The sequence below is a fragment of the Amyelois transitella genome, chromosome 9, assembly GCF_032362555.1.
Source record: "Amyelois transitella isolate CPQ chromosome 9, ilAmyTran1.1, whole genome shotgun sequence".
NCBI lineage: Eukaryota > Metazoa > Arthropoda > Insecta > Lepidoptera > Pyralidae > Amyelois > Amyelois transitella.
The window spans coordinates 1,233,032-1,260,625 of NC_083512.1; the positions used below are offsets into that span (position 1 = coordinate 1,233,032).

The window sequence follows — 27,594 nt, forward strand, 5'->3', positions numbered from 1 at the left end:
CCTCCGCGCGAACCGCACGTCCGCTATCCGACCACGACCGCGGGCCGACTCGTGCTACCCTGTGTACCTGTGCCTGTGTTATACCTCAAAAAAGTACGTAAACAAATCAACATACTAACCAACCAGTGCGAAGTGAAGCAGTGAGATCGGCGGGCACGCGTGCGTATTGACGCTTGTAGAGCGGCTGTTGGAATCGTTGCATTCTGCAGGTGCTTTGCTAGTTCTTTATTAATTGAAAAGTGATTGTTAACGCGGCCACGGCCGCGGCACATATGTCCGGCCCAGTTTTCACGATCGTTGCCCGACTTGAGAGAATTCCACTCCACTCGATATTACGTTTCTTTGTTTACGGCGACGATGATGTTTCGAGTGGAAGCGGCGAAGGTGCACTTGTTGATTCTGCTTGCCGGCGATACACATCGCCCAACGTTCCAGCTCTTTCGGAATTCGCGGCAATTTTGCTGCGATTAACATTCCAACCGATGGAGCAAGATAATTTTGTTGAAATGGCAACGGTTCTATTTTATGAAATACCCTCACTTGTATCTGCGTTATTAACAATACCAGGCTCCATTGATCTGCAAATGATTGAAAGTAAACTGTTTTTGATGAGAGATGAGAGCGCGCAGTCATGAGTTTGATCAGGAACGTCGTCCAGATTGACCGACGGAGATTAGGAGTAAATGGGGTCCATATCGCAAAACCAACAGCGAAAAATAAAAAAATATTTGGAATAACTAATATCTAGCATTTAGATGAAACTGTAAAACTTAACGTCTACGAATAAATCTTAAGCGTAATTATTGCGAGCAATAATGAAGGCGTTATTGGTCAAGACGTCAATCAAGTGCTGGTAATAATTTAAAATGATATTGAAATTCAATAAGATCTTATTGGAAAATGAGATCATTAAGTGAACGTTGATTGTTTTTGCGAAAAACAAACACTTTTATGGCGGTCTGCCAGAGATTGCCCGCCGTCGCATTGCCTATAATTGCATCATGAATTCTTAACGATCCTCTGACAAAAACACACTGCAATCTTTTTCATATGAATTGCATTCTAACAGATTTAATAAACCCTTAATGGTACTTTTATTATAAAAATAACAACCTTAATTCGGACTTGATAGAAGACATTTATAATGTCATTTGGGAAATTTCTAATTTCTGCCGCTTTTGTGTAAAGATTCTTGACAATCTAATTGAAACCAAATACTCCAACTTTCCATTTCATTCAAGAGGTTAGAAAACAAAGCGGAGTTGGAAAAACAAACATTCTATTGAAACGCAGGAACGCTTGGTTATACTGAGGTACCCACAGACAGATTACATACGGTTAGTCTAGTATCCCTTAATCATCCTTTCTCCGTGGGAGCGGTTTCTATTGTATGGACCTGCACTCACGTGTTATTCTTTCTTTGTAAGAATGTTTTCATTTCTGCTACAATTTATACATCCGTTATTCTTCTCATCTTGTTTTATGAATCTTTTGTACTTCTCACCTGAGACGTCATCGCATTTGTAATGAAATATTGCTTTACATCTAATAATGCTTTTATAATTTTTACCGTGATATTTTGCTAAGCGAGGATAATACCTACTTTTACAGAAACTTGACTTTCTTTTATTTTTTTCTTTTTTAAGACGTTCCACTGATAATTTACATTACATTCAATAAATCCTTATGATATATAAAACAAATCAGGAACGTTACCCTAGTTTGGTGTTGTACTAAATTACAGTCAAAGATATTTACTAGTTTAAATGGATAAAGTGTATAAATACCTAACCTAAATGATAGCTGATGGAAATATACTGAATGCTATGTTGCCGCTTCAAAGTGTCAGCATATAAGGTGAAAAAAGTACGATTTCTCCAGTAAGTATGGACTGTATTACTGTAGTACCTGAGCCCAAGACATTAATCATGCATTGCGATATATCTGGGTTTGATATATATTTCTCAGTTGAACAGATATAAATCTGCCACTAATAAGATAAAGAAAGAAGATTTTTGATATTTAAAGAACTTACATATAATTATGCCTCTTTCCCGGAAGATTACTTAGAAACTACATCTGTGTTGCCTTTTTCTCTTTATACTCTTTTCGCTTCATCCACATTCATCACTCTTCATGCAAGCTCGTCAGTTTAAGTATTTTGACCTGACCTTTCGTCAGAACGTGTGATCAAACTACGTTCGTCTAGGCCTTCCCCTTTCAACGTTCCTAAACTAACTTCAATTCGCTTCGAATTTTCTGATTAGTAACTGAAATTTTAAGCAAACCGGCTTGTCATGATATCTTTTGTCCAAACAACCTTAATCTTCTCTAAGTTTGGCCACGAGAGCCATAACAAATCGCTAGACACATAGTAGACTCTGCACACTCGGCCCCACTTAATTTGCGACGAAACTTTCCAGAATAACTCTGATTTTCGTTCTAAGGATTTGGTACTGTTTGTTAAGTTTGGGAGTACACATCGCAGACATATTTTCTTTGACAAACTATCTATTGATCATTCTGAGTTACTGACATACGGACAGCTGAAAATACTGGGCGAAGGAAGTTGAAATTCAACATGTATGTTCCTCGGGAGAGATTTAGAGAGAATTCTAGAAATTCATTACAGATTTATATTACACAATAATAATGTTTGGAGATGTGAAAGTGTGGAGGAAGCGGAAGAGGTCTGTAAAGATCATAGCAAGTGCAAATCCATAGTCTCTGCCTACTCCAATGGGAGACAGGCGTGATGGTATGTTTGTATGTTACAATTGCGGGCAAAGTTAAGTAATATTCACATATATATATATGCTTGATAATTATCATTTAAAAGACAGCTATGACGTCCTCCCTAAAGAAAGATTTTAAAACATTCCTGAAAACAGCCCTAGTCTGAAGCTAGTTAATACACAAAAGGCGTCAGGACCTACAAATGTTAAGTTAACACAAACATATTCAGCGAAACTGTGCAAATAATTGCCAAAACTAAGGCAAGTAAATTGAACAAGGCTTTGATTCAAAGGTCCTTGGATTGTTATGTCTTTAGCACGGTGCAGACGTTCAGATTTCAAAGGATGCGTCGGTATTGTCTTTGTACGAGTAGAAAGGTCAACTGTTGAATGTTATGAACTATGTCTAGTGGATTCTCCTTCATTGTGCACTACCTTTTGTCTGAACGATGCTGTGAAATGATCGTTCACGTACGTTTCTAAAATGTCTTCGTTAGTTGGATCAAAATTCTGTCCGAGTCATTACATTCTGCCTAAATCAGTACTTTTTACATAGATGAAGTCACGCATCTAGCCCAGAGGGGTAGGTAAAGACCATCTTTCTACAGGCCACTATCTTCAGCCACATTCATAACTCTCTTCATGCAAGTTTTTTGGGTACTGTTGACATGACCTTCATGTCTACATCCTTTCCACTCCTAGTTTCCCTTTCATCTCCTTTTAATGTCCTATTTCTTAATGGCAAATTATAGAGAAATCCATTCAGTGATGGGGTGTGTTTAAATAAACATTGAAATAGCTGTGATACTTCTTTGTTGGAGATTAATTAATTTGAAGGATTTATACTAGGTACGTCCCTGCGTTATAAGTGCTCTTTTCCTTTAGTCGCTTTCTACAACATCAACCGTGAAAGATCGAAGGGATGAATTTTACGTTTGCCCATCAGTACAAAGCGAAGCTCAAAATATTTGTACCAAATTTTCGCATGTCTTTTTATTTTTTCCATAATCTTTGAGATCATTAATGATTTTTTGATCATTAAACCTTAATTGCATGAAAAATTAATGCTTTATAGTAGCTTGAATTCGCTATAACGTTCTCATACAGTTTTTTTTAGAGAGAATTGTATGGAGCCCATAAATAAGACAGGCTCGGTCAGGTCAGGAATGCCAAGGCTGCTTTATCTAGTCTAGAGCCTGCTTTGAACCGGTCAAGGGAACATACAATTGAGTTTAGTATTTAACTTTTGAACGAAATTAAAAAGGAGCATTCCTATTTTAAACCAGTTTCAAAAAAAAAGGAAGGAGATTCTCAATTACGAGTAGATCGTATTTTTGTACATATTTTCATAATATTTGAAACCTTGAAAAGTAATTGAAAAAACTATAAATTTATATATATGTACGCCACATGGATGTCGTAAAAGGCGACCAAGGAAAAGGCTTAAAAACTTAGGATTCTTCTTTTATTAGGCGATGGGCTAACAACCTATCACTATTTAAATCTCAATTGTATCATAAGCCAAACAACAGCTGAACGAGGCGTATCAGTCTTTTTAAGACCGTTAGCTCTGTCAACCCCGCGAGGGATATAGACGTGATTTTATGTATGTATGTTATGTATTTTCCTAAGACCTCCTTGTTTCGTAATTAATGACGGAGCTATAATTACGCTTTCCATAAAATTATACTAAATTTACGGGTTTGTATCTCAGTTTCACGGTCATATTAAGAAATATAATTTGCATATGCAACACTAGTTATATACTGTGGCGTCGCCTGTGTATTATATCTTATCTGTAATATATATAAATATTTATGTATAAAAAAAACAGAAAACGGGATGTTTGTGCGTCACATTTTTGAGAACATAGACTTTTTATCGTAGATTTACTTAGCAAATGATAAGTCTTCTGGGAGGCATAATAATTCCACTTACCGTGTTCTCTGCAAACTAAACATATACATATGGTCACGTCTATATCCCTTGTGGGATAGACAGAGCCAACAGTCTTGAAAAGACTGATAGGCCACGTTCAGCTATTTTGCTTAATGATAAAATTGAGATTCAAAGCCTAGCCTAAGCTAGCCCATCGCCTAAAAAAAGAATCCCAAGTTTGCAAGCCTATCCCTTAGTCGCCTTTTACGACATCCATGGGAAAGAGATGGAGTGGTCCTATTCTTTTTTTTTTGTTTTGGTGCCGGGAACCACTCGGCACTCGGCATGACTGCAAACTAAAAAATAATTTAATTAAAGAAAAAGCCCAATGTCCACTATACAACTAGAAAACAACATGCCATTTCATGGTAACCTGTTACCATAGACTAAAGACGCGTGTGACACAAAACAAAATTTCGAAATTAGATTTTGGACAACAATAATCAAACCGCGTAATTCTGGTGTTCAACCCACGCCTCCATGCTGATAACAAAGTTAGTATCCAAACGTGATCTAGATTTAGAGATATTGAGCTATGTGGGCGTCTGTATTAATATAAGCACTAGATTGTATAAGACTTAGTCGAGAAAGGTAACAATACATATAATCACGTATATATCCCTTGCGGGGTAGCCAGTGCCAACAGTCTTCAAAAGACTGAAAGGCCGGATTCAGCTGTTTTTCTTATATCTATACTAATATTATAAAGCTGAAGAGTTTGTTTGTTTTTTTAAACGCGCTAATCTCAGGAACTACTGGTGCAAATTAAAAAATTCTTTTTGTGTTGAATAGACCATTTATCGAGGATGGTTGTAGGCTATGTAACATCACGCTGCAACTTTTAGGAGCGAAGAAATAATGGAAAATGTGAAAAAAAGGGGAAAATTATTCATCCTTGAGGGCTTCAATGATGCCCAAAATAACTATTCCACGCGGACGAAGTCGCGGGCACAGCTAGTCTTTAATACACTAAAATTACCGAACCGTGGCTCTCAAATGCGTGAAAGAATTGATTACGATATTTATCGATGCGATTTTGTACGCTGGATATTGGTAGGAAACAATGTTCTATAGTATAATATACGTGATCGTTGACGATCAGTATTCTTAAGACCGTTGGCTCTGTCTACCCCGCAAGGTATATATAAAAGCTAAAAGCTAGCGGCTAAAAGAAGAATCTTAAGTTTATAAGCCTATTCTTTAGTCACCTTTTACGACATCCATGGGAAAGAGATGGTGTGTTCCTATTTTTTTTATATTGGTGCCAGGAACCGCACGGCAATATAATTACCATAAATGAAAGTGTTGAAATTTGAGATGGTTTTGTAATGTTGAAAAGATTAATGACATGATAGTGACATATTTTATTATGCTTTGTAAAAAAAATAATGTCAATTTCTAGTTTTTTTTTAAGAATTTGTCACGCATGCACTTTTGTAATTTAGTTTGTTGAGGATGCAACCGGGATTGAAAGCCACGAGGGAAAGGTACTTTTAAAATTTTCGGAACAGACAGGGTGTTTTGTGAATTCTTGTATCTATGACATCACAATAATTTCAATTGTAGTTACATTACAATGACGCAAGCGCATTTTGTGCACATCTCAATCGGTCCAAGTGTTTCGGAATCCGCATCGGACGAAGGTTCACACGGAGATTGTCTCTGTCCTACTTTACAGCAACACAGAGGTGTGAGCGAGATGGAATTACAGATAATTTCGTGCAACATCTAAACATCATGTCCGTCATGATCTTATAATAGTTGACAATTAGTTTTTATGGCTGGCAACTTTATTTCCTTCTGAGAAGATGCAAAATAACATGAATGTGACTGATGATAATGTCCAGTTTTAAGTACTTGTTTTTTATTTATATATTTAATTAATTTATTCATACACAGAAAATGGAATGGCTAATAAACTTGGGATTCTCCTTGTAAGTGATGAGCTAGTAACCTGTCACTTTTTAACGTAATTATTTAATCACGTCTACATATCCCTGGCGGGGTAAACGGAGCCAATAGTCTTGAAAAGATTAAATACCACTTTCAGCAGATTCAAATAGTGACAGGTTGCTTGCCCATCGCCTACAAGAATCCCAAGTTTATTAGCATTTCCTTTAGTCGCTTTTTACGACATCTATGTGTGCATTTTCAGTGTGGTTTTATCCGTAAGTCGAATGATTATATTATAACGTTTCGTATCAAGAACGATAGTGCAGGTTTGCTATTTAGATTTGTGTCTACATGGTGCCTTCAAATGCATCAATTATCATTTTGCATCAATCTACACGCCATGCATAGGATGTTGCAAGCTGACGTCAAAAAATTTATTTGACGTCAAGATATTTAACCACATCCGCATACAATGCGTAAGGAAATAATAAATAAATAAATTTATAATATCTTTAAGCCAAAATTTGTTTGAACCAATTGATCAAAAAATTTAATTAAATAGAAAATTCACAGCCTACTCGTACAACCCAAAAAAAGCATTCGATTCTATTATAAAAAAATCTGATCTCAATTTCAACATACATACATACATACCATATGGTCACGTCTATATCCCTTGCGGGGAAGACAGAGCCAACAGTCTTGTAAAGACTGAATTCCCACGTTCAGCTATTTCAGCTATTCGGGTTAATGATCGAATTGTGGTTCAAATAGTGACATGTTGCTAGCCCATCGCCTAAAAAAGAATCACAGGTCTGTAAGCCTATCCCTTAGTGGCCTTTTACGACATCCATGGGAAAGAGATGGAGTGGTCCTATTCTTTTATTGTATTGGTGCCGGGAACCACACGGTAAATTTAATTTCAATATGGTTTTTAATTTTACATTCCCATTTTTTCAACGACATTGAAAGACTTTTCACTCAATAGTCTCAGGTAGGTAGTGACGCGAGTGGTGCGTGACGGGGGAATGCTGACGGGGCTGCTTTCCACTGTGTCATTGGTCTATTACAGGCTTACATACATACATACATATATACATACATATATACATACATACATACAAACATACAAACATACATACATAAAATCACGCCTCTTTCCCGGAGGGGTAGGCAGAGACTACTTACATCTTTCCACTTGCCACGATCTCTGCACACTTCCTTCGCTTCATCCACATTCATAACTCTCTTCATGCAAGCTCGGCGGTTTCATGTGTACAGTTGTTGAAAATTATTATATACATATACACATCTTTCTTTGTGCGCGTGTGGTTTCCGGCACCAATACAAAAAAGAATAGGACCACTCCATCTCTTTCCCATGGATATCGAAAAATGCGACTAAGGGATAGGCTTACAAACTTGGGATTCTTTTTATAGGCGATGGGCTAGCAACCTGTCACTTTTGAATCTCAATTCTATCATTGAGCCAAATAGCTGAACGTGGCCTATCAGTTTTTTCAAGACTGTTGGGTCTCTCTACCCCGCAAGGGATATAGACGTGACCATATGTATGTATGTATGTACATCTTTCCATTTGCCACTAACCCTTCATGCTTTTTTCGCTTCGACTACATTCATGACCACATACATATACGGGTATATAGTCACGTCTATATACCCTTGCGGGGTAGATAGAGCCAACAGTATTTAAAACACTGAAAGGCCATGTTCAGCTGTAAAGCTAAATGATGAAATTGATATTCAAATAGTGACAGGTTGCTAGTCAATCGCCTACATGAGGAATTGCATATTAACCTTTCCCTTAGTCGCCTTTCACGACATCCATTGAAAAGATATGACACGCAATTGTGTCTTAATAGTTTATAATAATAGTGTTTAAATAGTTTGTGATGTTTCTGAGACTAATAGAAACATACAGATCGACAAAAACCCGATCGGCGGCGTTGCGTCAACAGTGAAAGTAACGAACAGCTGATTGGCGCTAGTGGTCCACGCGAGCCCTTTGTGCTACTTTAAAGCAACTATTATTATTATATATATATGGACCATACATACATATGGTCACATCTATATCCCTTGCGGGGTAGACAGAGCCAACAGTCTTGAAAAGACTGAATGGCCACGTTCAGCTGTTTGGCTTAATGATAGAATTGAGATTCAAAAAGTGACAGGTTGCTAGCCTATCGCGTAAAAAAAGAATCTCAAGTTTGTAAGCTACATTTAGGTACTTAATACTAACCTCGCATATTTGTTTGAAATAAATTCAATTAGCGAATATCTAAAACAAAATGGTCGTCAATTTGTACACTTAAGACACTTAACAGCCTTTTGGACTTTAAAAAAAACAAAAGAACGCATAAACGATAATTTACACACATATTTTCAAATGTCAATCAGCAAAGGCCCAGATATTTTAGCTTATTTTCAACAGAATCGTGCGAAATTATATTTTCTGGTTAACGAAATAAGGCGTTCATATACGTCGTTTAGATATAAGTCGTTGTACAAATCAGTATTCACAATAAATAAATAGATATATACAAAAGTGAGTGTTCCAAGGCTGTGCGTTGGTCACGTTGCTATCGAATGCTCGAATTCGTGCGTCAATCGAAAATATTCTTTATGATATCATATTTATAGAGTCGATTTATGTTTTGATGTCGGTTTGTGCGTTTTGTGTTTAGTATCACCGCGTTTGAAACTAGCTTTCCTTGCAACTTTTAAGTGTTACAAAATGTTAGATTTAAAGGTGGAATGTTATTAATTGTTTATTTTACATGTACACTACTTTAGTCACATGTATACCAGGCTAGACAGAGCCAAGAGTCTCACAAATCTTAAAGGTCGTTAGCTGTTAGGCTTAACGATAGAATTACACACATAGACGTGACTATATGTATGTATTAAGTAAATGTAGCAGACCGTAGTAATTTGGCATTAGAATAAATATAACTAAGGGATAAATTAAACGCCTTGGGATTCTTCTTTCTAGCAACCTGTCAAGACTAAAAGGCCACGTACCGACTGTGTGGCCTAATGTAATTGTGATTTGAAATAGTGACAGGTTGCCAGCCCGTCGCTTATAAGAAGAATCCCATGTTTATAAGTCTATCCCTTAGTCGCCTTTTACAACATCCATGGGAACGAGATGGAGGGGTCCTATTCTTTTTTTTATTGGTGCCGGGAGCCACACGGCACAGCACAAAAAAAATAAGGAAGAAATTTAATTTGATCAGTAACAAAACGTAATAACGAACGTTATCGATACGATGCGATAGCGTTAAAGGTCGCGTGTTATATTAGCATAACGAAACTATATTATTAGCAACTTTTTTAGTTGATTCCAACAGAATTACGGACATACATACATATAGTCACGTCTATATTCCTTGCGGGGTAGACAGAGGCTACAGTCTTGGTAAGACTGAAAGGCTCCGTTCAACTATATGCCTCAATGATGGAATCGAAATTAAAATAGTGACAGGTTGTGCTAGCCCATCGCCGAAATGAGAATACCATGTTTATAAGCCTTACCCTTAGTCGCCAGTTGCGACATCCTTGAGAAAGATATGGAGTGGTCCGATATTAAATGCCCGAAACTACTCGCCTTTTATTTTATTGAAAGAAACTTTTTTATAAAAAAATGGGTAGAGGGTGCAACTGGGAATAGCCAAAGGTGACGTAGTGAAATGTTATACTAGCTTTTGCGTAGGGCTTCGCTCTCGTGGGAAATTCAAGAAAAAGAGAGCATATGCTACCCAAAGGTCTATTCCATATCTGTGCCATTTTTCTTGAAAATCAGTCCAGTAGTTTTTGAGTTCTTTACAAACATACAAGGTGTTTCTCTTTACTACATACGTTCAACTGTTTGGCTTTAAGATGGAATTGAGATTCAAATAGTGGCTAATCCATCGCCTGAAAAAGAATCCCAAGTTTGTAAGCCTATCCCTTAGTCGCCTTTTACGACATCCATGGGAAAGAGATGGAGTGGTCCTATTCTTTTTTGTATTGGTGCCGAGAACCACACGGCACATTATTTTACATTTCTCTTTACTATTCGTGTAGACTAACTTATAAAACCCAACTTTTTGTTAAAAAAAGCATTTCGGGTTTTATGCCGGATCTCAAATTCGTAAAGGTCAACTTGGGAACTTGTAGCACTCACCTACCGAAACGGTTATAAAATGATCTCATCTGGGGAACGTTGTCTGACATTGCATAACCCAGTCACGTGGATACCTACTAAATAACTTTTGTAAAAAGAGAACCGCCTCCAATCGATATCCTCCTTTTTTGAAGTCGGTTAAATTTTTGAAATCTTCTCCTAATCGTAACAAATACTTTCCTGAAAACCGCATCAAATTTCGGTTCAGCGGAACGAGAGGCCAGATAATCGCGGACAAACATACATACATACACTGATACAGGTCATACACATTCATATTTATATAGTCACGTCTTTATCCCTGTCACTATTTTAATGCAGATTCAAATAGTGACAGGATGCTAGCCCATCGCCTAAAACAAGAATCCCAAGTGTATAAGCCTATCCCTTAGTCGCCTCTTACGACATCCATGGGAAATGAGATGGAGTGGTCCTATTCTTTTTTTACGTTGGTGCCGGGAACCACACGGCTGACAGACAGATACAGGTCATACTATTTATTATAGTTATATTTGATATACTAGTTGCTTTTGCGTTTGCTAAAGAGTTGCCACTTGCAACAATGTAGTCATATTATTTGTCGGAAACCGTTCGCATGTCATACTTTCATTCAGAAATTGGTTATTTATATCCTCAATTAATTAGTATTCACTCCGTAAACGAAATTATTTATACAAATGAAATTTTAATGTGCGGTTAATTTATTCATTTACATTTTATTGTTTATTTGCTTTTGTAACGGGAGCGATGATTCGGGCTCGACCGCCACAAAGGGAAGATCTTCCGCCAGGTTAGGTGTTACATTTTTATTCGTAGTTTGGATAATTGTGTTGTCAACATTATAGAAGAAAATGCTGCAGTGCATTTTGTTACAGCTTTTTTAACTTAGTTTAAAGTAATTTATTTCACGTCAACCAATATTGTGATACCAAAAGATATAATATTTATTAAGTGATGTTGAAATTGACTAGGATATAGGCTTATAAACTTGCGATTCCTCTCTTAGGCGATTGGCTAGCAACCTGTCACTATTTGAATCTCAATTCTATCATTAAGCCAAACAGCTGAACGTGGCCTATCAGTCTTTTCAAGATTGTTGTCTCTGTCTACCCCGCAAGGGATATACTTAGACGTGATTATATGTATGTATTTATGTTGAAATGTCCTATAATAATCTATAAAAAAAATTGATTTGAATTTGAGAGGATGTTCAGTCGAAGGTTGTACTTATGCTTCAATTCAATTCGATCAAGGCACGTTTAAGATAGCAGGATGAATTAAAATGTCGATACATATTTAATACAATGAAAATCAAAATGTTATCGGTATGTGGTCGTTTCGACCATGACAGCGATTACCGTGTTTATAAAATGGCAGTTGATTAAATATGGCGGATAGCACTGAGCGTGGCGAATTCGATGCACGTGTAGGAAACTACAGAGAACGCTTTAGGTGATTCGAAATTCAAATTTCAAAATTTAAAGTTGGAATTTATTATTTTTTAAGGTACATTTTAAAATTACTTACTTAATTCTACTACTTTCTACTACTATTATAAAGGCGAAAGTTTGTATGGATGTATGGATGTTTGTTACTCTTTCACGCAAAAACTACTGTACCGATTACCATGAAATTTGGTATGTAGGTAGCTGAAGACCCAGAATAACACATAGGCTACTTTTTATCCCAGAGTTCCCGCGGGATTGATAGGGTTTCCATGCGGACGAAGTCGCGGGCGGCCTCTAGTTGTTACATATATATCTTTCGATTTCACAACATTTGACGTCGAATTAATTATATAAAGTTTAGTTAAAAAACGTCAGTGCCTAGGTAGCGATAACTAACTACACTGGCAGCAATTTTTACATACATACATACATATAATCCTGTCATTATTTTAATTTCAATTCCATCATGTTTATGACTGTTGGCTCTGTCTACCCCACAAGGGATATAGACGTGACTATATGTATGTTTGTAGATATAAAAGTGCGTTAAATAATATTAAAAAAAACACTTTAACAGGCCTTAACCTAAACTTAAAGGTCGCCATTAACATAAGTTGCAATTTAAGTGATCATAATCGATCAATCAACCGATACTCGGTTATTATTTTAATGAAATCAGATATACTTAGTAAGTTGTTAGATAAATAGTCGTTTATTTCTTTTTACTATTTTCAATTATTCTTACTGCCAATAATTATTATGTATGCATTTAACCTTTTGAAAAACGTAAACTGTTTGCCAAAATTGTTCCCGTGGTTTAAAGTAAAAGTTAAGTATAAAAAATATTTTATGCACCCAATTCGGGAGTGTGCCTTTTGACCCCAGCCCTTCTAGATTCAAATTTGATTTATATCAATGTTCTACTTAAGGGGTATTAAGCTTGTCCATAGTCAGTACTGTTTTCTTAATTCTACTATATCTATGTTTGTCGGGAGCACTGGAGTACTGGAGTACTGTACACTGGAACACAGGGCCTGCCTTCAGCAGTCTCCAGTTTCTTTCAATCGGTGTTGGTATCAATAATTTATTATATACCAATTTTTTTTTTCATGTACGATTGTTGGAGAAAATGAAAGATTTTTTACGTTATTTTACTTTTACTGTGTAGGGATGCGGCCTATTTTACTAAAAATTGCAAAGGTATGTTAAGATGTTTGAGTGTTTGTAACTCTTTTATGTAAAATCTACCGAACGGATTTTGATGAAATTTAGCTAACATATTATCATAATAAATAAAATTTTAAATACAAAAGTATCTATGTCTGTCTATAACGTTTTCACGCCTAAACTATTGAACCAATTTTGATTAAATTTGGTACAGAATTAGAGTTAGTTCTTTTTATTGCACAAAAAGAAACCATGCGGACGAACTCGCGGGCAAAACATAGATACATACCTACCATCACGCCTGTCTCTCATTGGGGTAGGCAGAGACTATAGATTCCCACTTCCTACGATCCTTACATCCATCTCCCGCTTCCTCCACACTCATAACTCTTTCCATCCATTTTCGACGATTACGGGTACTCCTAACAAAAATGCAAAAGCCAGTGAAATAATAGGTTTGAGGAACCCTGTTGAACACGGTTCACTGAGCGCAGTAAAATTTCCACTATGCTCTTCCAGCTAACCCGTGTCAACGCTGATTCGCAAGTCAGACCGATGTTTATTACTCTGTGGCCTTTGTCCCCTGTCATACGGACAGTATAATGACACATTTTTTGCAGAAGATAATAACTGGGTGCGACTTTTCTCGGAATCTCCTAAGCTGTGTTTGCACCTAATTTATTCCCGCGTGATTTTATAACATACTCGTTTACGCACGTGATTTTGCTTTTATTCACGGCGACACGATATGTACTGCCCCGCACTGTATATATTAATGTATGAATGATACGATATGCATTCTTCACTTGTAAAAAAAACCTTATTGTCTACGTATGTACCGATAATTTTGTACAATACAATATAATACATTTAAAATGAAGTACAAAGGCTACCCGATTAGGGGTCTCTTCCAAACAACCATCTAATGATTGAAAGATGATTTCAAAAACATGAGTTAAAAAAATAACTAAATAATTATTATTTAAGTAATAAAAACGCACACTAATGTGTGGCACTTTTAAAAAAATATATGAATAAGTCCTCGGATGTTTAATGTTATATCGTTGAGGAACAACTTAAGCTGGTGCTAGATTTTGTTAATGCACGTCTTCATATCATTTACATAAAACGTATTCTATCAACTATTGGCATCGCAATTCTAACAAGTCTGACAAAACCATAGATCGAAGTTATAGATAGCTAGATAACGATTTGATGCTGGTTAACTACGACGCGATTATTAACTAAACCAGACGTGCGTTATTAACTAGAATCCCAGTGAAGCGAACACGTCCCTATAATTACGAAGTCGTTATTGTGATCACTAATTATATGTAATTTCTAACACAGTGTACTGATTTATATTTGCCAAAAATACGATGTCTATTCTGCTTAATTATTCCAATTAGTAAGGCTTTTATTAATTTGTGTCAATTTATCGATTCTTCCTCTTAATTTTGAAGGAAATAAATAAAATACTTCTTCCTCCTGGCTATAGTCCCGGTAGCATCCTCACCACTGTGGGCTCCTCGCCCGAGGCCTTTTACCATGGATCCTGGATTGGGTGAGGCAGGTTTTTACACTAAACGACTCCCGTCCCGAAATAACTAAAATACTAGTGCACGAAAATTCCCCAGACAAGTTTTTATAAGGCTGGTCGTAAAATCTTTAATAAAAAATAATTTAATCATTTATATCATGTAAAATATATGTATTTTAACAAATAAAAGAAAAAAAGGTGTAGGTTGAATCACAAAAGATCGTGCCGACACAATATTGTAAGCAAACACACTAGTTACACAAATTGACACTTACAATTTACAAAGCCGACACAATAGCAACAATTCTAGTATTATACTGACGGCATCACACTGTTCTGTTAAATGTTTTTGAGAAATTGAAAGTGTTTTGAAATTTTCGCGAGTTATATTTATTACGTTTCGATACCTATCGCGCTTTATAAAAACTTTATTACATTTGAACATTCTCTAAATTGAATAAAGTGCAATAGGAAAGTATCGAAAAAGTATATATTTTTTAATTTAATATGTTTTCCAATCTACGCCTTCACATAGTCTTGCACAATTCTGACAACGCCGCATAGCTTCGGGGCCAATCGATAAACCACTTGCTTTAAAGTCAGTTAAAATTATACATTCACCATTGCATTCGCTAACGTTTAAAAATAACCAGGGTTGCTTAACCTGAATATAAGTTTATTACACTTGCTAGCCATAGACTGTAAACATCCAGAGGCCATGAACTTGAAACAAAAAACGACCGCGAAGGTCGCCACTTGTTGCACCTGGCGCCTCGCCAGACGCCATCTTGGGAACTCATTCACCCCACTCGTCATCCGGATATCATTACTCTATATACTTGATGGGAAACTTGTTCGAGCCTTTGATTAATATTTTATTAAGTAAATAAATAGTATACTGTTGATTTTATTTAAAAATTCTTTTTTAAACTGTTTTTAATTTTCTAACGTATACCTTATAATCTAACTCTTGTAGCTGATAAGACTAAATAAACGTTAAAAACATAATCTACCTCTATATTGCACGAATCGAATAAAAAAGTGAAAAAAAAATCTTAGAGAACTCATTCACCCCGAAGTAGTCGAATCAAACTCGAATTCAAACTCTTTATAATAGTAACTATAAAGCTATAAATGAAAAACTATTTTGTTAATAAGAGTTCCATTAGCAAAAAGTGAAACTAAAAAAATTTAAGCACAATTACCTGTAGCGAGTAATTTCAAATTGCTGTTTATTTTCGACCGGAGGACAGTTCTATTTTGAGTCAATTCTCAAAATATCTTGACAGACAAAAACAGTAGCTATATGCACTTAGTCAGTGAGAATGCCAAAAAAAATGAACGGCACTAAATCATACCAATGCATTGTTTTAATTTAATGTACAGTAAAAGTGATTTTTTCATATATACATAACGCCGTTTTCTCAGTGTCTACACTGTTTAACTTGCCACGATGCTTGCATACTTTTTCTTTTCATTTGCACTCATCGATTTCGGGTACTCTACTGTCCTTCTTTGGCATAATTGTGTAGAAATAGCAACAATGCCGCGTGGTTCCCGACATTTTAGAATAAAACCAATCCATACCTTTACCTTTCCCATGGATGTCGTAAAAGGCGAATAAGGGAATGGGTAACTTGGGATTCTAGGGACGAGAAACCTTTCATTATTTGAATCTCAATTCCATCATTAATCCATACTGTAGCCTTTTGGTCTTTTCAAGACTAAGAACTGTCTTCCCCGCAAGGGATATAGGCGTGATTATATGTATGTATACATATTACTGGTATAGAAACGGTCCTATATTAGCTTGTTAAGTAAAGGGTTTTAGTGTTTCTTGACGACTTTATTTTTAGTTACAATTACAACAAACGCACAGTTCAGATGTGTCTTAGTTCACGGAAGTCAGTCTCTTGTCGAATGCACCAGATCCTGGCACAAGTCCAAAACACACTGCGTCGTTATCACAAGACGGTTCAGTCACGAGAGCAGATAAATGTACAGTTGACCACATAGAATAGTATACCACCTTGGATATAATTACGAGACGCAGTTGGTATATTTCTCAACGTGTTTCACTGTGTATGAACATGCAATTAGTGCGTGTTGTTTTAGGCACTTTTGGGAGATAGCTTATGACATCATTTATATTGCAAGAAATGACGTTGAAAGCAGAATAAATGCAGTGGAAATGAGAGCGTTAAGGAGTATGATCGATATGAAATTGAGTGACCGAATAAGGAACAGCGTGATAAGGGAATGTTGGAATAGAAAAGGGTATGTTAAGATGGTTTGGTCATGTGGAGAGGATGAATGAATGCAGGTTGACTAAGCAGATATACAAGGAGAGTGTGGAGGGAAAGGTCGGAGTGGGAAGACCTAGACGAACGTATTTTGATTAAATTAAGGACGTCCTGGTAAAGGGTCAGGTCAAAAGTACCCGAAACCGCCGAGCTTGCATGAAGAGAATTATGAATGTGGATGAAGAGAAGGAAGTATGCAGAGATCGTGGCAAGTGGAAAGAGGTAGTCTCTGCCTATCCCTCCGGGGAAGAGGCGTGATTTTATGTATGTATGTAGGTATGTAAGAAATTACGTTCAAGCTTGGTTATTGGTATTAACGGAGACCCCATTAGTACAAATTGTGCATTGTATGTGCATTATGTATTTCCTATTATGTGAATGATTTTTTTCTAATTTTTAATTCGATTTAACTAAACTAAACGACGTTCTAGTTGTTCGTCTTCAATTCTAGTAACCTTTAATAATTCAATTACCTACCCTTCAATATTGACTCGCTGATTCCCAAGACATCAAAGTTCGTTTCTTCTCCTTTTCTACATTTTTGTACCTTAGATTTTCATATTATTAGCTTAGTTCCCATTTGTAGACCTAGTTTTGAACTCTGGGTTTTAGGGAAGCTATTACCTAGGTCAGGCTGTAAAAGACTGGTCATTACTCCCATTTGGAGGGCTGCCAACTTGTGACAAACACACCGCTGTTGTTTATTTGTATTTTACTACGTAATATGACACAGTTTTGGTAAATAGGTTAAAACGGTTAAAGTATGCCGTGTGGTTTTAGTTACTACTTCATCGCTTCCTGATGTTTAATGTGGCAACTATAATTAAAAGTATAAAGACGGTCGCATTGAGAAACTCCCTTCTTTTGAAGTCGGTTAAAAAGTAAAACTATAAACAGAGTGGTTACCTTTACAGGACTACTTCATGACTTCTTGAAGTTATGATAAAATTAAGCAAAAACTATGGAAATATATTCTCTTACAGGGTTTGAGTCAAACGTAGACACATATACATATAGTCACGTCTATATCCCTTGCGGGGTAGACAGAGCCAACAGTCTTGAAAAGAATCATAGGCCACGTTCAGCTTTTTGGCTTGATGATAGAATTGAGATTTAAAACAGTGACAGGTTACTAACCCATCGCCTAAGCAAAGAATTTCAAGTATATACGCCTATCCATTAGGTAGAATAGAAGGAGTGGTTCTATTCTCTTTCCTCTCCGGGAACCACACGCCACTCGGGCCAATCAGTACATACATACATATACACATAAAATCACGCCTTTCCCGGAGGGGTAGGCAGAGACTACCTCTTTCCACTAGCCACGATCTCTGCCTACTTCCTTCGCTTCATCCACATTCATAACTCTCTTCACGCAGGCTCGGCTTCGATCAGTATTAAAACAAAAATAGCACAATAGCTTTTCTTACTGTCCATTTATCGGCATTGTTTCCTGAGGGATCGGAGGCACTTGTTGCCTGACCTTGACCCGGGAAACTAGGGCAGCCGGGGTTGCCAGTAGCACCTGTTGCGTCCCCATTTGTTGGGAGCCGATGAGGTCGGGTATTGCCATGTGAAGGACGATTACAGATTATATTGTGTAACTAAACTTAAATAAGATTTATGAGCCTTAATGTTGGTTACATGGGTTGTATGCCTAATCAACATTCAGGCTAATAAAATTTTGTGGTAACCTAACATATGGTCACGTCTATATCCCTTGCGGGGTAGACAGAGCCAAAAGTCTTGAAAAGACTGAATGGCCACGTTCAGCTATTTGGCTTAATGATAGAATTGAGATTCAAATAGTGACAGGTTGCTAGCCCACAAAAAGTAATCCCAAGTTTGTAAGCCTATCACTAAGTCGTCTTTCGAGACGACATCCATGGGAAAGAAATGGAGTGGTCCTATTCTTTTTTGTATTGGTGCCGGGAACCACACGGTACTAAAGTAGACTAACAAACCAAAAATATTTTTACATGCGAATTAAAAAAAAATAAAAACCGGAATCTTATCAAACTGATTTTCACTTATATTTATATGTTATAGGTATTATGCTTTCGTACAATGATAAATGATTGAATTTTATATTTCGTAACTTATTTGCAGGCAAACTCATGCCTTGAGTTCATTCAAATGTCGATAACTTTCTTTTTAGTGAACCGCTTTTGATGAAACAAACTTTAAATGTTTTTCTGAGTTAAAACAAAGCAATTGGTGAAAGTTTTAAGTAAATCGGTTCAGTACTTTCGGAGATAATTGTGATCATACATACAGACAGACAGACAGACAGACAGACAGACAAGAATTTAAAAAAAAATATTTTTGCTTTCTATTATTCATTCTAAGTGTTTCTCTATCCATTTCAGTCAAAAACACTCAATGTACAGACAAAATATTTTTACTGTTTTATTATATGTATATACTGTTTTAATAATATGTATAGATATTCTTTGTTTACATACATACATACATAAAATCACGCCTCTTTCCCGGAGGGGTAGGCAGAGACTACCTCTTTCCACTTGCCACGATCCCTGCATACTTCCCTTGCCTGATCCACATTCATAATTCTCTTCATGCAAGCTCGGCGGTTTCGGGTACTTTTGACCTGATTCTTTGTTTATTTATTTATTATTTAACGAATAGGTGTCAATTTGACAAATGTTACACACCTATGAGTTAACAAAAAACACTTATAACGAAACCATTGCCAAAATAACATCTCCACATATTGCTATCATAAAAGAAAACTAAAAGAATACAAGTATCCTACAAATATTGTGTGAAATAACATACAATATTTGTTCGATTGTATATAAATAGTTTGTAGAGCTCGTATCTGGTGTCAGCCTACGCTTTTTTTTTCTTAAGGCAAACGTATATATTTTAGTTAAACTTGTGAATGGATTTTCCATGATCTTTGGAATTGCCCAATGTTTAAGTACTGCGTTTTGAGTGTTTAGTTTGACAGTTTTTGTGTTTGTTTGTCTGTAATGTGCGAGCAAAATAAATATGCATCACATCTATATCCCTTGCGGGGTAGACAGAGCCAACTGTCTTAAAAATAAATAGTGACAGGTTGATAGCAACTCACCTAAACATGAATCCCAAGTTTATGAGCATCTCTTAGTAGTATTTTACGACATTCATTGGAAAGTGATGGAGTGGTCTATTCTTTTTTTGTTTTGGTGCGTTAAAAAAAACATGTTTATATTTTTAATAATTAACATCACAAACGTTAAATTCCACGATTTCTAGACGCGTTTGTTTAATTTCACCAACAAAATATTACTGACATATATTTTTTTTAAATTCATTAACAAACTTCACCCCATTCTTGATATTCACTAAGTTACGAGTAAGTATTACGCGTTAAAATTTATATCATGAACACAGTTCACACAAAAACGTTTCGTCGCAAACCCAATTATTTCCAAACGAAAATCAAGTTATTTTTTTAATACTTTTCAACTGATAGACTTAATTAAAAACAATTGAAAAGTCTCCGCAATTTGAAAATTTTAATTTAACATTGTTATCGAATGAACTGAATATTTTTTTTTACCAATGTACAGTCAACGACAGAGAAACATGTCACCAGGTTGAAACCGACTCAATTTTCGAAAGCAATTTTGTTTGCAGGTGACAGTACAGTTCTAGAAAAAAAAATATTATCCTTAAACTAGCTTCACACTTTTGCACGAAGATTTAAAAAAAGAATTCATTGTTATCTTTTTTTTTTAACTTTGTTGGTAAAGTATTTATAATACGACTTGGAGAGGGGTTTCATCTACAGGCGAATTTCAGTCTATCCTTGTCAGATTGAAAACCCTGATGCCGTACTAACAATTGTCCTACTTACGTATTCCGGTACAGTGCCCCAAAAATGTTGCGCCTAAAGTTGTCAGAGATTTATATTGCGACCCACTGAGTCGGATAAATGGAAACTTATGGCGCGTTGTATACATTGGGGTAGAAATATAATATCGTTGGTAGTAGAAGCGGAAGATATTCTGGCTAGACGTCGCGCAATATGATTTGCGAGCCAATATGCTTAAAACTTAGTACCGACATGGATGTTGTAAAGGGCGAGTAAGGGCTAATAAATTTGGGTGCCGGGAACCACCCGTGTCACATGCCTATCCAAAAGATACCCATTAATTCTAGTTTTGAATGTGCGCGGACAATACTTGTCTGGGAATATAGACGCAGGCAGTTCATTCCACACCTTAGACACTCGAACCAAAAATGAGCTATTGAAGCGTTTAGTTCGACTATTTGGCATTTACAACGTTTTGTTATTATTAGTTTTATGTTTACTCTGAGTATTTATTTAAGCTGTTGTCTCCGATTTTATACGAGTGTTGATTGTACATTATAACGCATTGAAATCACACAGGAAGTTATAAAAAAATAATGTAATTATACCAATGGACTCTGATCCCAAATTTGGTTCAATTCTGATTCCAAAATTCTATCTTGGCAAGATGTGGCCAATTAAATTACATAAGAGAATTTAGCAAAGTATCAATATTTTATGGAACAAGTTTCTTTATAAAGAGTGTAAGCGTTGTTAAAAGCTCATATTTGGCGAGCGAAACGGCCGAGATGTTAACAGATATAGGCTAGTTTATCTTTATAAACAAACTATATTTTGTGCGCGCCTTCTCTTTCGTGTGATTTTAAAAAAAACTAATGTTATTCCTTAAGGTCTTCTCTATCTGTTTACCAAATGTCATCAAAATCGCTTGAGTAGTTTTTGAGTTTATTTGTTACAGACATACGAAAATACAAAATCTTTTCTCCTAATTATTGGCGTGGATTAAATTCATATACTCGTACATAGGACGGTGATCAAAGAGTTAAAAAATGCTTTCTAGATGAAAAAAATCTTATAATATTATGTTTATATGTATTTAATTTAAGCAATATATTTGAAAATTAATAAGTGATGTTGAAATGTTCCACAATAATGAATAAGAAATTTGAATTTGATTTTCTTTTTCTTTGTAATAATACGAGTACCCAGCATTATTGGCGGTTAAAGGCCAGTTCTAATCTTAAATGTGAACATTTTCATTGGGACTTTGAAGACGCACAGATTATCTAACAGTCATTAGACGACGGCTAGTACCTACATTCACTATGGAGTAACGAATTTGTAGTTCACGTTAAGAAAGCCGTATACAGAGTAACCATTGAATACAATAGTAATGGACCTAGTAATACTTGCGTATGTGAATTTGACTGAATATGAGTATTGTCCTTTTTTGAGATTACTATTCTATGCTTATATAGTAATAATTGTTATTCAATAAAAGATAAAATTTTCTTTAGTGTCTTATATAAACAAATATTCCTGGCTGCTTTTTTTCTTTGGAACATCTCAATGACATAATTTATTTCTTTTAAGTTTTATTTGAATCAAATACAGTAATCGACTAACTACTTTCCTCATAAAGCGAAATTGAAAGCGAACTTAAAAAATGGTCACTTTCAATTCACCATTTTAACTTTTGCCAGATCTAAATACTTCACTACACTATACATTATCCAATACACAGCCAGTGATTACAATAAAAAATTAAAAGAAAAAAAAATACATATCATCGTCCATTCACAAATTTGAATTTAGAACGAAAATCTGTGCTGACCGAAGCGAGGGGTCACCGTGCCGAACGATAGCGAAAGTTGTCGAGTCTTATTTAGAATAGTGATGTTCGGTAGTCGATGCTATCCATTGACGTGAATAATATAAGTATGCTGGACCAAATATTCTTAAAGGCGCTCCTGCGCCATTATTTTGCATTAATATTTTGTTATTTTGTCAACAGTACCTAAATACTTAAGACCTATATGGTAACCATATTCAAGGAATAAATGATTATGATTAGATGTTTTATGGTAGGTGTTATAAGGCTTCAAATAGTGTCACAGGAGACCCGGTTTATTAATATAGGTAGGTATAAGATGTCAGCTAGTTTGTGGTTCCCATTTGAATGTAAATTACCATCGCCGCCGCGCCATTATTATGTTGTAAATTTTGAACTGAGAAAAAAACTCACTTTTTAGTTTGTGATCTTAATTTAACTTTTCTCAAGAAGTTCCATTTACCCTCACGGCAATATCAGTGGTCACACGTTAAATTAATCACGACATCATTTTGCATCGCCTATATGAAGTTCGGAAAACATTATAGAGGTCAGTGATACTAACGTAGTTGGAAAGTAAATTGCGTAATATTTATGGTCTATTTGATGGCGGGATAAAAACTTTTTATGTATTGAACTCGATGGCATTTTGAAGTTTGAAAACAGAATGCTAGTTCATGGTTTTTTAAAGTTTGATACTTCTTCTCTAAAAGACAAATATTACCACTTCGCGATAGAATATTTTATCATGTTTATGAATTTTTAGATTTTCAATAAAAAAGCTTAAAATAAATACTTACACGAACTTGTATAAAGCGAAAGAAGTATGCGTGGATGAAATATGAATGTATGTATAAATGTAAAAATTTAGAAGATTAATTTAATTACGATAAACCAATATCTAACACACAAGGCCGTGTAACGTTAAATATTCAGCTACGTTTGTACGGACAAGAGGAAAAAAACACAAAATACACAACAATTATAACTATTACCGCGGCCTAATGACCAAGTTTCCTGTTGCCGGGTGACGGATGACTGGTTTTGCTGTGGTGATGTGCCGCAAAACTAACAAACGGATTGTGAAATATCTACTGATTGTTTTGATATGAACTACTATGCTTAACTATAAATACATGTTATCAATCCTTTTTTGTAGATGCGAACTACTACATATTTAAGCTTCGTGGTAAGCTCTTCTTTTTTCTTAATTTATTAATTACTAGCGGCCCGCCCCGGCTTCGCACGGTTGGACATATTTTTGTGTTTTATATTTTGAAATAAATTTATTTCAAAACAAATTTATGCCTATGTCACTTTTGAAGGTCTATTCTATATCTGTGCCAAATTTTATCAAAATCGGACCAGTAGTTTTTGAGTTTATTCCACACAAACATACAAAAATACAAATCTTTTCTCTTTATTATTAGTGTGGATGTGGACTAGAGGCTTACTTCGTCCACATGGAAACCCTATTAATCCCGTGGGAACTCCGGGATAAAAGCCTATATGTTATTCTGTATTTATTATAAAATATAGTATCGTTGAGTTAGTATCTCGTAACACAAGTCTCGAACTTACTACGAGGCTAACTCAATCTGTTTAATTTGTCCCGTATATATTTATTTTATTTATACTTATATGACATAAACCATTACTCGGTAGGCCATACACAAGACGTTTCATGAACCGTCATCTGGTCGTCAATGTTTACATTCATTGCAATGTCGCAACTATTTATGAAGACATAAAGTCTATGATGGATAAGCTTGAAATGTTTCCCTCATTGCGTCAAAAGAGTGGTTCATTTATATCTTTCACGTTCCTACCATCGCTTAGATGACAGATAATTCGTCATAATTTAGTAAATATATGGTCACAGTATGTTTTCAGGGAAATTTCCTCATAAATACGTTAAGGTTATCGGAATGAGCTGAATTTTGTGGCAACGGTTAACAAACTTGCCGTGTGGTTTTCGGCACTAATAGTATAACTGCATATCTTTCTAGGCGACTAAGGGATAGGCTTATAAACTTGGGATTCCTCTTGTAGGCGATAGGCTAGCAACCTGTCACTATTTGAATCTCAATTCCATCATGAAGCCAGACAGCTGAACGTGAAGTTTCGGTCTTTTCGGGACTGTTGGCTTTGTCTACTCCGCAAAGGATATAGACGTGACTATATTTGTGTATGGTTAATCAGGTCACCATTATAGAGGTTGTGTATTACCACGATCTAGGAGTAAGTACGAGTAAGTGAACTAACTCTGTTGACAGGAGAATCTTACATCTGAGTGAGGCTGCATTACGTAAGCGCTTATTCCCTTAATTCTTCACGAGAAACAGATGCAGTAGCAGTTCTTAATTTAAATCACATTGTAAGTGTGAAACAAACTTGCTTGTCCGTTATTAACGTTTTTTTCCATTTGTTTCAGGGAGCTACCGGTGTAATACAGTTCGTGAACCAGTATGTAGTGGACAGTGCGCCAAAAAAAAGTGTAAAATCCAAAATGGCGGACCATTTCGACATCGAGAGCGTCGATGATGACGTCGGCTACGACTTTGACAGTACTAAAATCCCAGAAATCGTGACTCCCGATGACATGAATGAGTCTGGTTACCAGGAGGGTTCTGAACAGAGTTTCGGGGATCGGAGGGATAGCAAGGAGGGATTTGGGGGGGAAGGGGATTCGGATTCGGGCGTTGACGGGGTTAGCAGTGGGTGTAGTACGGCTGACGATTGTCCTGTGGTGTCGATAAATGATGTGGTCGCGTATTATGATGACCTTCGTCCGAGGAGGAGGTACGCGCCCCAGCTCAACTTCTACGGCGTGGATATCGAGCGGATGGCGATGGAAGCTCTTATTCAGGTGAGTTTTTATATATTTAAAGATTTTGTTTATTTTTTTTGACGTGACAATTATCGTCTTATAATTCGATTGAGCCGGCTGCACGCGCGAAAAGACATGACTCATGCGGCGTTACCTCGCTCTGAGGCGTTCCATGTAAGGCTTGAAGTGCAAGCGAGAGCGCGGAACGAGCGACAAAGAGGCACAATCGGCCTTGTTCGGCAGCGTATACCTCCTTCTCTATATACATACAAATCTATAAATCAAATGAAATTTAAATTTTCTTTTGAAAAATGCTACCATTCCATCAGTATTTTCTTAAGACGTTGTCACGTTCAACTATCGTCAGTAAAACAACTTTACAGACGAACGATTTTTTTATTATTTTTTTTTGTACATATTTATCCACTGTTATCTTATTTCCTTGTTATCAAAACTTATACCTATTAGCGAATTTGATCATTTCGAAATTTGGTAGCACAAGTTTGAATGCAGTAAGCACAAATAGGAGTACAAAATACAATTAAACAAGATTTGATCCTACGCAGTTTATTACTTAGTGCCTTTTGTAGAACTATTTAATAGATAACCATATAAAATTTTACCTCCATACGACGACTAAGGGAAAGGCTAAAACGATGGGCTACAACTTGTCATTCTTTGAATCTCAATTCCATCATTAAGCCATACAGTTGAACATGGCATTTCAGCCTTTTCAAGACTGTTGGCTCTGTCTACCTCGCAAGGGATACAGACGTAACTATATGTTTGTATGTATAATATGTTTAATTAACAAAGATGAAAAACCATTCTTTTGAACATTAACTTCATAAAGATTTACGACTTTAAATAATCAACTAATATTAAATGCAAAAGCAAGATTGTAAGAAATTACATACAAACATACATACATATCATCACGTCTATATCCCTTACGGGGTAGACAGAGCCAATAGTCTTGAAAAGACTGAAAAACCACGTACAGCTATTTGGCTTAATGATAGAATTGAGAGATAGATTAAGAAATTACATTCAGTCATAAAATCAACAATAGGTGGGATTTTTATGTATCATTTCAGTGTGAAAGCAAAAAAAAATATGCATTTTTTTTTTAAATTCACACACCTGCATAAGAAAAATAATATTATTATCTACAAATTATACACAATTGGGTTACACGTGCATGTATTTGCTGACCCTCTATTAAGTTAACATTACATCAATATAAAAATAAAACTGTAAATCCTACAACATTTATTTTAAGTGATGAAAATTCTACATATCGATAGTTTGAGAAAAAAAACAATAGTATCGATACATTATTATACGAATTTTGGAAAAAAAAAACAAGAATAACTCTAAAACATACTCTTCTCAGTTTATCTTTAAAAAGCATGAATGGTTGCATTTTAGAAGCATGTAATCCGCATGTTAGGAAAGACTATACGATTCCTTTCACTAGAGTTGGCCATTTTATGTAACTCCCTGAGTGAGAGGCTATATCAGTTACTATCCTTAAATCTAGACTTTTTGATATAAAAAGTATATATACTTCATATATTTTAAATTGGTGCCGTGTGGTTCCCGGCACCACTTTCTCTTTGTCATGGATGTCGTAAAAAGCGACTAAGGGATAGGCTTACAAACTTGGGATTCTTTTTTAGGCGATGGGTTAGCAACCTGTCACTATTTGAATCTCAATTCTGCTCACTAAGCCAAATAGCTGAACGTGGCCTATCAGTCTTCACGACTGTTGGCTCTGTCTACCCCACAAGGGATATAGACGTGACCATATGTATGTATAACTCTCCAGTTCACACGTACACACACCTGTTCAGTAGGGGGTTAAAAAGGGCGGTCGGAACTAAGTACTATAACAA

At 35.9% G+C, this 27,594-nt stretch overlaps 1 protein-coding gene across 2 annotated transcripts in view; it reads left to right on the plus strand.

The window, feature by feature from the left end:
* LOC106130271 (terminal nucleotidyltransferase 5C) overlaps positions 1–27,594 on the plus strand; it is a 192,127-nt gene continuing 164,533 nt past the window's right edge. Inside the window, exons 1-2 of one of the 2 annotated variants that reach the window (XM_060945714.1) lie at positions 1–93; positions 25,301–25,735. In XM_060945714.1, coding sequence (XP_060801697.1) covers positions 25,376–25,735 — 360 coding nt within the window. In that variant the 5' untranslated portion in view covers positions 1–93; positions 25,301–25,375. Of the gene's footprint in view, positions 210–25,300; positions 25,736–27,594 lie in introns of both variants that reach the window. The other variant, XM_013329079.2, reaches the window with a different exon arrangement.